This window comes from Cololabis saira, chromosome 10, assembly GCF_033807715.1.
Source record: "Cololabis saira isolate AMF1-May2022 chromosome 10, fColSai1.1, whole genome shotgun sequence".
Classification (NCBI taxonomy): domain Eukaryota; kingdom Metazoa; phylum Chordata; class Actinopteri; order Beloniformes; family Belonidae; genus Cololabis; species Cololabis saira.
Genome location: NC_084596.1, coordinates 1,900,887 through 1,916,580, shown reverse-complemented (window position 1 = coordinate 1,916,580; position 15,694 = coordinate 1,900,887). Strand labels below are relative to the sequence as shown.

The window sequence follows — 15,694 nt, the reverse complement described above, 5'->3', positions numbered from 1 at the left end:
TGTCCAAAATTGTGTATGGTTATGGTTTGGTGTATATATTATGTTATAGAGACAACGTAAATTGCCAGCTAGCTGCCTGCCAGTCATAAAACCTGTTTGATCTCTGTGGATTATGTTTTGCATGATTGGTTCGAGTCTCGCTGCGAGGGTCTTTGTTAAAATTTTGTAATCACAACAGAGCAAACTAATTGGCCGGTAGGAGTCACATTTCAGTGGGTCTTTACCCTTTTTGAGGAGTACAGATATAGACGCCTGTGTAATTGTTATGGGCAGGGTTTTATTCTGCAGAGCCTCTTCATATACTTCGCGTAGAAGTGGTACCAATTTGACAGAGAAGGCTTTATAAAATTCGATGGGGTAGCCGTCTGGGCCAGGTGACTTCCCAGATTTTGATGTTTTAATGGCCCTTTCGATTTCCGCCTGTGTCAAAGGTTCCTCAAGTGCGCTGACATCATCCTGGTCTAGGGACAGCATCCTTAAATGATTGAAAAACTGTGAGCAGAGAATCATTACCCGCATCTGATTTATATAACGTTTTGTAGAATGTTTGGAATTGTTCATTACAGTTTTTCACAATTGTTTAAACACATTTCCTGATAGACTACCACACTTTCTCAAAACTCTAAACATAAATTACAAAACTCACACACAAAATGCAAAATCCTACACTTCTCTTGCAAAAGCACACTCTACCCTCAAAACAGAGTTAACTCTTCACTAAATCGTATTTCCTTCTCAAATGACAAACACATACATCATTTGAGTAGACATTTCTAAGCAGCCACTGAACACTGATGTGCAGAATGGAAGACACTATAGTATGAATGGAAAACACTATATGAATGTTCAGTAGAATCATGCATTTGTATGTTCAGTGTTACACCTTCAGCTGTCGGATGTAATATATCACCATATAGTATTCATATGTATAGGCTACTCAAATAGAAAACACCACACAATTCTTTACTGTAACAACAAATAATATTTTACAGTATTTGGACTCAAAATGTGCAGTCCACTGGACATCACAGCAAGCTGCTCACCTCTCTCAATATTGCCACCATCCATTGTTCTCCAAACAAACCAGGAGCTCACCTGTGACCCTTTTATAGTCCATGGGCCAGGCCAAATATCAGTACCACTCAAGGTCACTTGCTTATAATTTTTGAAAAGATCCATGTCTGTAGATGATGGTATGATAACCTTCCTGAGTGGCAGCTGGATCATAGCTCATGAAGTTCAGAAAATTACATTTTATGCTGGTGCATATCCTGGTTTAAACTCATGTACAGGATAGCTGTCAATGTTTCACTATATTATCTTTGGTATCATTTTAAGCTTTCATTCAAGCTAAGATGTGAATCTTTCTGACCAACATAGAGGTCACTGCAGCTCTTTAAACTATAAACAACACACATTTTTACACAATTTTTGCCTAAATGATATACTATCTTTTATCCCTGTGTCATCTAGGAACAACAGAGACACAAAATACAAAAAATTGAATACTCACAGGACCATAAGGATTCAGGAAACGTTTCACATCTTAGTTTGAATGAATGCTTCAAAGGTCCCCTTTAAAATGATAACAAAGACAATATTGTGAAACATTGACAGATATCCTGTACATGAGTCTAAACCAGGATATGCAGCAGCATCTAAAATGTAATTTTCTGAAGGGGCTGGTAACTTCATGAGCTGATAACTATGATCCAGCTGCCACTCAGGAAGGGTTATCATACCAAAATATCACCTACAGACATGGATCTTTTCAAAAAGTATAAGCAAGTTTGGTCACCTTGAGTGGTACTGACAAGTGAAATGTTGGGCTCTGGCCCGTGGACTATTTATGGCAAATTGCTGATTGCATATTGCACAACAGCCTTTGGAGTTTAGAAATGTGATTGACTGTGTGTTCTGTGTGAACAGCAAGAGAGGGAATTCAGGAAGAGTGTTCAGGATATTGGGAATTGTGTGTAGTGTTGTGAGAAATATGTGGTATGGAATGGGAATTTGAGTCTAGAGCAGTAAATGTGCTTGGAGTTCAGCAGGATTGGTTCAGCCACCTGAAACATGAGTTTCAGGTTGTGCACATTGTGTCTGATGTTCCAATAAATGTGTTTAAACAATTGTGAAAAACTGTAATTGTCTTTTGGTCTGTGGTACTACCACTATTGCCTTATCCAATTTCAGTAATGAAGCTCGTTGCTGCAGATTGTCTAAGCTGATGACTCAGAAGCCTACTAGCGCGTTCTCCAGATTCATAATAGTTTAAACGGGACTTTCGATGGAGATCCTCGGCACGGTCAGTCATTATAATGTCATGTTCTGTTTGTAGTAAAAGTCTTTCCCAATAGAGATTTTCAGAAGGTGTCACTAAATGTTGCTGATCGATGGCCTGGATCCTCGTCTCTATTTCTGATAGACGTTTTGCGCTCTTCTTGCTAGCACTGGCAGTATATGATATTATCATACCCCTTAGATAGGCTTTTAGGGTTTCCCAAAGGCAGCCTTTACTTGTCTTTGGGTTTTGATTGGTGTCCATGAATAGATCAATATGGTTGGATATGTAACGCACAAAATCTTGATCAGATAGGAGACGAAGATTAAAACGCCATGTTCGCTGAGGGACTATATTGTTGGGAAAGCTAATACCCATCACCACAGGGCAATGATCTGAGATAACCATGGTTTCGTATTTAATCGACTGTAACAGGTGGATCAACTGGTCATCCAAAAGAAAATAATCTATTCTCGAAAATGACTGGTGGGCCGGTGAAAAAAAAGAATATTTGTGGGATGTTGGATTTTGAAACCTCCAGACATCCGATATCTTATACGTCTTTAAAACGGAGTTAATGCAGCGTGCAGATCTACTCAGTGTACCTGGTGTTTGTTTAGAGCGATCTAATTTAGCATTTAAGACACAGTTGAGGTCAGCGCCTAATATGATTATTTTGTGAATTTAAGTCTGGAAGTAATGAAAAAAGATCTGCAAAAAATTGCATGTTGTCCCAATTTGGGGCATACATTTTGACAAGCACTACAGGTGTGCTGTACAATTTACCTTGCACAATTATGAATCTGCCATTTTTATCACTTATGAGATGGGATTCGACAAACTGCACATTCCTGTGGATAAGAATGGCTGCACCACGACTTTTATAGTTAAAATCCAAATGAAACACCTGAGCAAAATGGCTTCGGCAAAGCCTGGACTGATCACTATTCTGCAAATGCGTCTCTTGTAAAAAAGCTATTTCAACTTTAAGTTTTGACAGGTGAGAAAATTGTTACGTTTTATTCAATTATTAAGACCGCAGACATTCCAGCTGGCCATCCTTGTGACAGAATCACCTCTATCTCTAGTGTTACATGCAAAATAAAATTATAAAAGACAACAAATTCTAATGGCTAAGTTAACAGTAAACAGGAGTGCCGGACAATAAAGGATTGTCAGCACTCTAGTACTCCTACTCCTTTCAATACTAACTTCCAAACTATACTAAATAGCTTACCATGTGAATCAGAGTGTGACGGGGTTCTTTCCAGAAAAAACTCTCCAATCAAAAAAAACTGGCAGTCGGATAATATTAAAGTATAATATTGTATTTTATTGTAGCCGGCCTTCTAGGATGCAAAGGTGCATCTTTTATAATAATGCAAGAGAAAAATACTGCAGTTGAAAAAAACGAAATTAATTGAAAAATGCAAAAAAATAAAATAAAACAAAACATTCAAACAGGAAGTTTCTCACAAAGCCAAAGTTTCTACTGAGATGCTGCCTTCTGTACAGCTGATTTCAAAAAAACTCCTCATCCCAAGCCAAACCGGCTTCATTTATACCTTTAACCCCTCCCACTACACCTGGATTCAATCACTGATCCCTCTGTTTGGCAATCAGACTGAATGGGACACAGCTGATGACCATGCGGTGTGTGGGTGGGTGTGTGTGTGTGTGCATGTGAGTATACATGTATGAATAAATAAACATAGGACAACTAAGTGTGCACCCTCAGTTGAACTACTAAACTGGGGGAAAAAAAAGGATAATGGTAATCATTAATGGTGCTTAAGACAGAAAGGGAGCGGAGAGAAAGTACAACATGCATGTATGAGTGTAGTTGTGTGAATGTATGTTTGTGCACTGCCTGCAGTCAGGGGACGACCGCACTCAGTGAGGGAGCCGCTCCGTCACACAGAGCTTTAACCAGAACCATTAATGAACAATTATAGTAGCTCTTCCATGAAACCGCATTAAATATATTAAATTGAAGATCAACAGAAGATAATGCTATAACATTATATTTCCATGTAAATTGTCTGAGTCCAATGCAAAATAACAGTGGTTGCTTGCACACTGTAAATAAAAGTTTACATAAGGAGGAAAAAATAAAGAAAAAAGAGAAAATAAAAAAATAAATAATACATAAGAAAATACAAAAAAAAAACATACATATATATATATATATATATATATATATATATATATATATATATATATATATATATATATATATATATATATATATATATATACATACATACATACATACATACATACATACATACATACATACATACATACATACATACATACATACATACATACATACATACATACATACATACACACACACATACATACATACATATATATATATACATACGCACATAAACATACCGGTCCAATTGTGTCAGCAACCAACCATATCAGTCCAGTGTTCAAATTGGAAAAGCTGATGCATCATAATGAATGGAGGGGTCCAGCTGTGTATATAACAGCCCACATTTCAGCCTCAATCACGGACCCTGTCAGAGAGCAGCTTATGTGATACATACCAGAGCTGCATCAGTTAGCTGTAGTAACCAGTTTTTCCAACGCATATGTTTTAGCTTTATCAGGATCCCTGAAGCTCACCCAAGTTCCATCTTCCAGAGTGATCCGGAGATCCGCGGGGTACCACAGCCCAAAGTGAATGCCCTCACACAAACGTAACAGGTTGCGCACCTCCGTGAAAGCGGCTCGCTGTTTGGAAACGGCTTGGGTGAAGTCGGGTAAAACACGAACCGTGCCCCCGTTGCTTGTTTGAGATTGCCGCAGTGCCACAGCCTTCCTCATAATCTCTTCCTTCTCTTGAAAGTAGTGGCATCTAACGATGAAAGCCCTTTGCGGCTGGTTGTCCTGTGTTACCTTGCTTCTCAGAACGCGATGAGCCCGGTCCAGAGCCGGGGCTTTATCCAGCTGAAGCAGCTCTCGGAGCATATCAGTCATGAACTAGACCGGCCGCTTTCCACTCTCCCGACCCTCTTTCACACCGACCACTCGGATGTTGCAGCGCCGCGATCTCGCCTCTAAATCCTCAGCTTTATCTTTCAGCGTTGTGATCTCTTTTTTCATCCGAGTCACCTCCTGTTCCAGCGCGGTGATCATGTCCGACTGCTCGCCGGTCGCCGTCTCCAGGTGAGCGACCCGTCCCTCTAGTGCTGCACTCCGGGCCTCGGCCAGTTCATTGGCCTTCTTCAACTCACTCTTCAAGGCCTCAATTTGAGTGTGCAGCTCCGTACGTTGTGCCTCCGCCTTCTGGTCAATTTTGGCAATAAGTTCGTCTTTCAGATCACGTATGGCTTGAATTATAGGTTGGTCAGAGGATTTACTCTGCATTGCCTGGGAGCTAGCGCTATCGTTAGCTTGTTTGCTGGGGGCCCAGCGCCTGTCAGGCATGGCGCTGTTTTAGCTTGTTGGACACAACTCGAACAGATTTAACAGTCGACTGGTGACTTTATCAAATATAGGAGCCGTGTTAATGCGGTTATGAAACAAAAGCAAAAGCGTCTTTACAGATTTCTGGTGTTGAGCTCTTCCACCTCACTCCTTCCCTACATGGTGTCGCACCAACTATTTTTTTTGTCATCCTTTTCAAGCAACCAATCATCCGTCATTTGAGCAAGCGTTGTAGCTGTGGAGTGGCCTTTCTTGTATGCATGTCAATATCCTGAATTTAACCTATTTTTCAAAAACCTGAACAACGTCCTGACACTCAATGACGGTTTTGATGTGTTCCAGTCAGGTTTCCGGCCACATCCCAGCACTAAGACAGCTCTAGTAAAGGTCCTTAATGATATCCACTCCAATAGTGCCAACATTTCAGTCTTAGTCTTACTGGATATCAGTGCTGCTTTCAACACAATCAACAAGAACATCTTGATAGACAGGTTGAATAATTGGGTGGGACCTTCTAGCACGGCACTAACCTGGTTTCAGTCCTATCTAAAAGACAAAGTATATTTTGTGTCTTTAGGTAACTACAAATCAGAGCTAACATAAATAACATGTGGAGTTCCTCAAGGTTCAATTCGGGGGTCTCTTTTGTTTAATATGACCTGCTCTCACTTGCTCAAATTATGAAAAAAAAAAAAAAATGCTAACATGACTATGCAGATGACACCCCAATATATATATAAGCATCTCACTTAGAGACTATAATCCAATTAAAAAATGTTATCAAATGCATTGATTGGATTAAAAATGTGCCACGATTTACAGTACTTCAGTTAATTGAAGATAAAAACAGAAATTAAAGCTGCAAGCAGCGATGAACGGGCCCTCCCCTTGTGCACGTTCAGGTGTGCTGCAGTGGAAGCTTGTATGACTTGCATGTAGATTCTTCAGGCCTGGACATTTAGCGGATGACACCACCCACGACTCTCTATATCAAACCATTCAAAAGTTATGGCAGAAAGCAGGAACTATCAGATATGGACCAATCAGAAGAAGGGGCGGGGCTAATTTGCACCAATTATGTTCAAGGACTCAAAACCGAGTCTGATGACACCACCCACGAGTCTTTATGTCAAATCATTCAAAAGTTATTGCAGAAAATAGGAACTATCAAATATGAACCAATCAGAAGAAGGGGGGGTGGGGGATTAAACGTTGGCATTCAGCTTCAAGTAGTAAAGCTAAAAACAAATAGCCAACCCAGAAATCAGGGAGTGGTTCTGGACTCAGACCTGAACAGCCACATTACAGTTTTTCTCTATTGCTTAAACACATTTCACGATACTGCCCTCACTTTTCACAAAACTCTAAACACAAAACACTTTTCTAAAGCTACGTACACCAAACCTCACAGTTTCTTTTCAAAACCAACCCATCACACCAAAACAGTTGCTCATATGCTCAAAAGCAAACTCTGACACCAAAATACCACTCAAGGCCTGCAAAAATGTAAACACTACTGAACATCATTAACCACATTACCAAAAAAATTTAAAACACAATTTCCACAGTGTGAGACTGTTCTTTTTACAGTTTCACAACTGCCAGGATGCATTTGAGCAACCCTTCTTTATTCTCAAATATGTTTTGGGCATTACTGTAACTATAGATTTGTGCATTTCATGGGAATAGTTACATAATGCAGAAAATGCAGTAATATCACAACTCAATGCAAAAATGAGTACTGTAAACTCCATAGAGGATCCATTACACACAATAGATACAGTAAAGTAACAATTGAGAACACAATGTTCAGGGTGCGATTTCTTTTATTACAGTACGTTTGAAAATTGACACAGTATGTTGTATGTTGACACCGAAATCATGGGGCGTCATCACGTCGGGCTGGGTCGGGCCACAGGACCTCATCAACGTCACAGGCAATATTGTCCATAGCCAAACAACGTGGGAAGAATGCCCTTGCATGCCGCACCCAGCCTTGGAACGCCTCCACAGCCACATCATCACAGGCCAGGTCCATAGCCCTGAGAAGGTTCTCTCTGGTGTAAGGTTGGCGGTCATAGACCTTCCACCGCCATGATGAGAAGAACTCCTCTATTGGGTTTAGGAACGGAGAATAGGGTGGCAGACACACATTAATGAATTGCTGATTGATGTTAAACCACTCTCTGACCTGGATGCTGCGATGGAAGCTAACATTGTCCCAGAGGATGACGTATATGGGAAGATCAGCTGGCCCAGGAATCTGCTGGTCGTGGTGATCTGCTGGCCGAGCATTCAGGTGGTCATTGTCATGCAAAACATCTCTGAGCTCTCCTAGAAAGGTGAGGAGACGCTCAGGGTTGTAGGCACCAAGTTCAGCATGCCGGTGGAGAAGCCCTCTAGAACTCATGGCAGCGCAGAGAGTGATGTTTCCTCCACGTTGGCCGGGCACATCAACGATAGCTCTCCGTCCTATGATGTTACGGCCTCTCCTCCTCCTTTTTGTGAGGTTGAAGCCAGCCTCATCCACAAATATAAATTCATGGGGTCTGGCCATGGACTCCAACTGGAACATCCTCTGTGGAAACAAATAGCGTTTTCAGGTGTTCAGAAAGACAGTCAATACAGCACATTACAGTACGACAGTATAGTATTGTATGTAAAGTACTGTAGGCCATGGATTGTACTGTACTTACTTGCACATACTGGCGACGGAGGTGTTTTATTCTGTCAGAGTTGCGCTCAAAGGGTACCCTATAGGCCTGCTTCATTCTTACTCTCTGGCGCTTGAGGACTCTGTCTATGGTTGTCAGGCTGACATTGTCAATGGTCGGAAAGTTCAAATTGTCACCAATGATCCTCTCCCGTATCTCCCGTAGTCTGATCACATTGTTCTCCCGAACCATATCCACAATGAGGACCTCTTGGGCTGGTGTGAATCTGGAAGCCCTCCCACCTGCAAATGGCAAGCTTTCAACTCTAGAGAAACAAACATAGTCATTTGGTCAGAAATGGTACTTGCAGTACACACTTTTACTGTAACCATGATTGCACTTGTCTGTATGTAGGTGCACTCCACTATTACTACTGTATACTGTGTACATGTAGTGTAGTGACTAAAAAACTACTACATAAAGTACCTGTTGTGTTCTCTGAAGGCCCGAATAATGGTGGCCACTGAGAATCTGCTGAGGTTTGGTTGGACTCGTTGTCCCGCTTCGGTCATTGTCATGCCGTGGACAATGACGTGGTCAATGACTGTTGCTCTCATTTTATCTGTAATGAAAATGCGTTGTCTTGCTTGCCCTCCTTCTCCTCTCCCTCCTTGGCCTGCTCCTCTTTGGACTGCTTCTTGTCCTCTTTGGCCCACTCCTTGGCCCGCTCCTCTCCCTCCTCGGCCCACTCCTCTCCCTCCTTGACCTGCTCCTCTCCCTCCTTGACCTGCTCCTCTCCCTCCTCGGCCTGCTCTTCTCCCTCCTCGGCCTGCTCTTCTCCCTCCTCGACCTGCTCCTCCCCCTCCTCGACCTGATCCTCTCCCTCCTCGACCTGCTCCTCTCCCTCCTCGGCCTGCTCCTCTCCCTCCTTGACCTGCTCCTCTCCCTCCTCTGACACAAACTCCTCTCCCTCCTGTGACACAAACTCTTCTCCCTCCTCTGACACAAACTCTTCTCCCTCCTCTGACACGAACTCCTCTTCTTCTGTCTTGATCATCCATTTTTGTTTTTGAGCCTTCAGCTAACTGCACTGACTTATATAGGTGTGGTCACATCATTTGCAATAGGTGTTTTCAATTATGAGTCGTTGTGTTTACTGATTGACACCAGGTATGTTCATTGTGTTCAAGTTTTGCTGATTGTGGGTAGCATTGTGCAGCACATGAGCTTCACAATGCATATTGGAGCAGAGTTATATGCAAAATGTGTTTTAGCACGGCAAAATGTGTTTAAAGTTTTGAGAAAAAGGGGATGGGTTTTGTGAACAGTGTCTACAGGTGAATTGTGTTTGTGGTTGTGGCAAAAGGGGGGTAGTTTTACTAAATGTGTTTAGGCAACTGGTCATTTGGTTTAGAATACTGGGTTTTGTGTTTTGGCAATAGAGAAAAACTGTAAGACAGTAGTGAAGTCAGCCTGTTATCACTTAAAGAACATGTGGACCACACAACTCCAGTTATAATATCTTTACACTAGTTTCCTGTCTGTCCCAGAATAGATGTTAAATCCTGCTGCTGGTTTATGAATCTCTGAATGATTTCGGGTCAAAATACATCTCTGATCTCCTGGTCCATGATGAACCAACCAGAACCCTCAGGTCGTCAGGGACACGCCTACTTTCTGTACTCAGAGTTAAAACCAAACATGTTGAGTCAGCGTTCAGCTTTTGCTCCTCACTTGTGGAACAAACTCCCAGAATGCATCAGGGATGCTGAAACTCTCTATAGCCTTAAGTCAAGTTGAAAACCTTTTTATTGACTTATGTCTGTCTGTTTTTAATTACTGCTTTTAATTTCTTATAGATTGTACTTTTTTTATCTTTTTATTTTAAGCACTTTGAGTTGTCTTGTACATGAAATTTTGTACACAAACTTTCCTTAATAACCTCATGATTTCTCTTTAATCTCCTCTGCAGGTTGAGTGGCTGTTTCCTCTCAGGGAACATCTGTCCAGATCTGTCCTCAGTTCTCAGCTCTCAGTCCTCCAGTCTGACAGAACTGGACCTGAGCAACAACCACCTGCAGGATTCAGGACTGAAGAAGCTGTGTCCTGGACTGGAGAGTCCACACTGTCACCTGGAGTCTCTCAGGTCAGAATCCACCAAGTGTTCAACTGCTGACCGTTAGAACTGTTTGTTTGGTTGTTTTATTTGATCCCCGTTAGCTGCCGACCTTTCACAGCAGTTTCTCTGGGGTCTCATCGGAATCATCAGCTGAATTACAACATTATCATTAATTAAATGCATAAACAAAATGCTCACAACACAGAGACAACAGACACTAGGACACCTGCTCAAGTGCTGCCGTGTGCAGCCACAGAGAGTCCCTTATTGAAATAGTCCATGAATGGCTGCCAAACATTATAAAACCAAACATACACAACCATGAGAGGAGTATCTCAGTTTCTCTAACTTTAAATGGGCCAATACTTCTTCAAGCCAGTGTTTATGTGTTGGAGCCTTAACGCTCTTCCAATTGCGAAGAATCAATTTTCTGGCAAGTAGTGTAACGAAAGCAACCACATCTTCTTGATTTGTTGAAAGTGTAATTCCTTCGGGTGAGGTACCAAATATTGCCATAATTGGGTTGGTGCTGATCTTTTTCTTAAAAACATGAGAGATGGTGTCAAAGATAGATATCCAGAAGGAGCTCAACCTCGAGCACGACCAAAACATGTGGCTGAGGGTGGCGTCGGTCTGGTGACATCTTTCACATATTGGGTCAACATTTGTATAAAGCTTAGCTAGTCTGGTCCGGGATAAGTGAAGTTTGTGGAATACCCTGAACTGGATCAGACCATGTCTGATACAGATGGAGGATGCGTTCACTCTACCAATTGCCAGGTCACATCTGGTATCCGCAGGTTGAGATCCTCCTCCCATTTTGTGTTTATATGATGAAGAGAGGGAGAAGCTGCAATTTGGATTGTGTCATATACAAATGAAATAAAGCCTTTAGTTTGTGGATCCCTGTCTACACAATCATCAATCCAATCTTCCTCTGTAGGTGTTAGGGAAGGTGAAAAACATGTCATAATGTAATTTCGAATCTGCAGATACCTGAAGAAGTGAGTTTTTGGAATGTTGTGATGCGCTTTTAAATTTTCAAATGACATGAAGGAACCGTCTTTAAAGAAATCCCTTACACATATGAAGCCTCTACTTTTCCACAATTTAAATGCCGGGTCCATGAAAGAGGGAGGGAAGATGGGGTTAGCCAGAATAGGACTCGACAAAAGTGGTTTCTTGTGTCCAAAATGCACTCTGAATTGTGACCAAATTTGGAGGGAGCCCCCGATTATTTGTGTGATAGCACTTACTAATTGGCATCGGAGCACAAGCTAAGGCAGCCAATGAGTTTGGGGAGCTAGAATATTGTTCCATAAGTAACCAAATCGGTGCCTCATGTTCAGGGATGTCAGATGTTCAATATGAGAGGGCGTGGAGGTAGTAGTACTACGCCGCCCGGTAGTAATACATCAGGCCAGACCCCCATTTTCCCTCGGCCTTTCTAAGAATGCCTTTCTAATACGTGGCACAGTTCTATTCCATATAAAGATGGATATGTACTTATTCAGTTCAGTGAAGAATGCTTTAGGAATGAATATAGGGATTGTCTGAAAAATAAATAAGAATCGTGGCATTATAGTCATTTTGATGGAGTTAATTCTTCCTGCTAGAGATAGTGGAGGGGATGACCACCTTGTCAAATCCTGTCTAGCTATTTCCAGTGCCACCCTTAAATTGTGTTTGAATAAATCCTTGAATTTCTCAGTAACCTGGATACCTAAATATTTAAAAGAGTCATGTGTAACCGTAAAGGGGAACATGTCAAAAGACCTCTGCTTTACGGCTGAGCTTATGGGAAAAATTAGGCTTTTTGAAAAACGTATTTTATAGCCGGAGACTACCCCAAATTTAGTAATCACATCTAATGCAACAGGTATGGATGTATCTGGCTGCGAGAGGTACAAGAGGAGATCATCACAATATAATGAAAGTTTATGATTGAGCCTGCAACGGTCTATACCCTCTAATCCAGTATTCTCCCTCAAGGACACAGCCAGAGGTTCAATAGCGATATTAAACAATAGGGGTGACAGGGGGCACCCCTGCCTTGTGTCGCTGAGAATGGGAAAGTAATCTGATGTAAGATTATTGGTCCGCACAGAGGCCTGTGGATTACAATACAAAAGGGTTTACCCAGCTACAACATTTCTGTCCAAAATTGTGTATGGTTATGGTTTGGTGTATATATTATGTTATAGAGACAACGTAAATTGCCAGCTAGCTGCCTGCCAGTCATAAAACCTGTTTGATCTCTGTGGATTATGTTTTGCATGATTGGTTCGAGTCTCGCTGCGAGGGTCTTTGTTAAAATTTTGTAATCACAACAGAGCAAACTAATTGGCCGGTAGGAGTCACATTTCAGTGGGTCTTTACCCTTTTTGAGGAGTACAGATATAGTCGCCTGTGTCATTGTTAAGGGCAGGGTTTTATTCTTCAGAGCCTCTTCATATACTTTGCGTAGAAGTGGTACCAATTTGAAAGAGAAGGCTTTATAAAATTCGATGGGGTAGCCGTCTGGGCCAGGTGACTTCCCAGATTTTGATGTTTTAATGGCCCTTTCGATTTCCGCCTGTGTCAAAGGTTCCTCAAGTGCGCTGACATCATCCTGGTCTAGGGACGGCATCCTTAAATGATTGAAAAGCTGTGAGCAGAGAATCATTACCCGCATCTGATTTATATAACGTTTTGTAGAATTTTTGGAATTGTTCATTAATTTTCTTTTGGTCTGTGGTACTACCACTGTTGCCTTATCCAATTTCAGTAATGAAGCTCGTTGCTGCAGATTGTCTAAGCTGATGACTCAGAAGCCTACTAGCGCGTTCTCCAGATTCATAATAGTTTAAACGGGACTTTCGATGGAGATCCTCGGCACGGTCAGTCATTATAATGTCATGTTCTGTTTGTAGTAAAAGTCTGTCCCGATAGAGATTTTCAGAAGGTGTCACTGAATGTTCCTGATCGATGGCCTGGATCCTCGTCTCTATTTCTGATAGACGTTTTGCGCTCTTCTTGCTAGCACTGGCAGTATATGATATTATCATACCCCTTAGATAGGCTTTTAGGGTTTCCCAAAGGCAGCCTTTACTTGTCTTTGGGTTTTGATTGGTGTCCATGAATAGATCAATATGGTTGGATATGTAACGCACAAAATCTTGATCAGATAGGAGACGAAGATTAAAACGCCATGTTCGCTGAGGGACTATATAGAAATCTAATACCCATCACCACAGGGCAATGATCTGAGATAACCATGGTTTCGTATTTAATCGACTGTAACGGGTGGATCAACTGGTCATTCAAAAGAAAATAATCTATTCTCGAAAATGACTGGTGGGCCGGTGAAAAAAAAGAATATTTGTGGGATGTTGGATTTTGAAACCTCCAGACATCCGATATCTTATACGTCTTTAAAACGGAGTTAATGCAGCGTGCAGATCTACTCAGTGTACCTGGTGTTTGTTTAGAGCGATCTAATTTAGCATTTAAGACACAGTTGAGGTCAGCGCCTAATATGATTATTTTGTGAATTTAAGTCTGGAAGTAATGAAAAAAGATCTGCAAAAAATTGCATGTTGTCCCAATTTGGGGCATACATTTTGACAAGCACTACAGGTGTGCTGTACAATTTACCTTGCACAATTATGAATCTGCCATTTTTATCACTTATGAGATGGGATTCGACAAACTGCACATTCCTGTGGATAAGAATGGCTGCACCACGACTTTTATAGTTAAAATCCAAATGAAACACCTGAGCAAAATGGCTTCGGCAAAGCCTGGACTGATCACTATTCTGCAAATGCGTCTCTTGTAAAAAAGCTATTTCAACTTTAAGTTTTGACAGGTGAGAAAATTGTTACGTTTTATTCAATTATTAAGACCGCAGACATTCCAGCTGGCCATCCTTGTGACAGAATCACCTCTATCTCTAGTGTTACATGCAAAATAAAATTATAAAAGACAACAAATTCTAATGGCTAAGTTAACAGTAAACAGGAGTGCCGGACAATAAAGGATTGTCAGCACTCTAGTACTCCTACTCCTTTCAATACTAACTTCCAAACTATACTAAATAGCTTACCATGTGAATCAGAGTGTGACGGGGTTCTTTCCAGAAAAAACTCTCCAATCAAAAAAAACTGGCAGTCGGATAATATTAAAGTATAATATTGTATTTTATTGTAGCCGGCCTTCTAGGATGCAAAGGTGCATCTTTTATAATAATGCAAGAGAAAAATACTGCAGTTGAAAAAAACGAAATTAATTGAAAAATGCAAAAAAATAAAATAAAACAAAACATTCAAACAGGAAGTTTCTCACAAAGCCAAAGTTTCTACTGAGATGCTGCCTTCTGTACAGCTGATTTCAAAAAAACTCCTCATCCCAAGCCAAACCGGCTTCATTTATACCTTTAACCCCTCCCACTACACCTGGATTCAATCACTGATCCCTCTGTTTGGCAATCAGACTGAATGGGACACAGCTGATGACCATGCGGTGTGTGGGTGGGTGTGTGTGTGTGTGCATGTGAGTATACATGTATGAATAAATAAACATAGGACAACTAAGTGTGCACCCTCAGTTGAACTACTAAACTGGGGGAAAAAAAAGGATAATGGTAATCATTAATGGTGCTTAAGACAGAAAGGGAGCGGAGAGAAAGTACAACATGCATGTATGAGTGTAGTTGTGTGAATGTATGTTTGTGCACTGCCTGCAGTCAGGGGACGACCGCACTCAGTGAGGGAGCCGCTCCGTCACACAGAGCTTTAACCAGAACCATTAATGAACAATTATAGTAGCTCTTCCATGAAACCGCATTAAATATATTAAATTGAAGATCAACAGAAGATAATGCTATAACATTATATTTCCATGTAAATTGTCTGAGTCCAATGCAAAATAACAGTGGTTGCTTGCACACTGTAAATAAAAGTTTACATAAGGAGGAAAAAATAAAGAAAAAAGAGAAAATAAAAAAATAAATAATACATAAGAAAATACAAAAAAAAAACATACATACACATATATATATATATATATATATATATATATATATATATATATATATATATATATACATACATACATACATACATACATACATACATACATACATACATACATACATACATACATACATACATACATACATACATACATACATACATACATACATACATACATACA

General features: G+C 40.8%; 1 protein-coding gene across 2 annotated transcripts in view; it reads left to right on the top strand.

The window, feature by feature from the left end:
• LOC133452301 (NLR family CARD domain-containing protein 3-like) overlaps nt 1-15,694 on the top strand; it is a 47,447-nt gene that overhangs the window by 19,737 nt on the left and 12,016 nt on the right. Inside the window, exon 9 of one of the 2 annotated variants that reach the window (XM_061731535.1) lies at nt 10,352-10,525. The exons of the other annotated variant lie outside the window; for it this stretch is intronic. Coding sequence (XP_061587519.1) covers nt 10,352-10,525 — 174 coding nt within the window. The remainder of the gene's footprint in view (nt 1-10,351; nt 10,526-15,694) is intronic. 2 annotated transcript variants of the gene reach the window in all.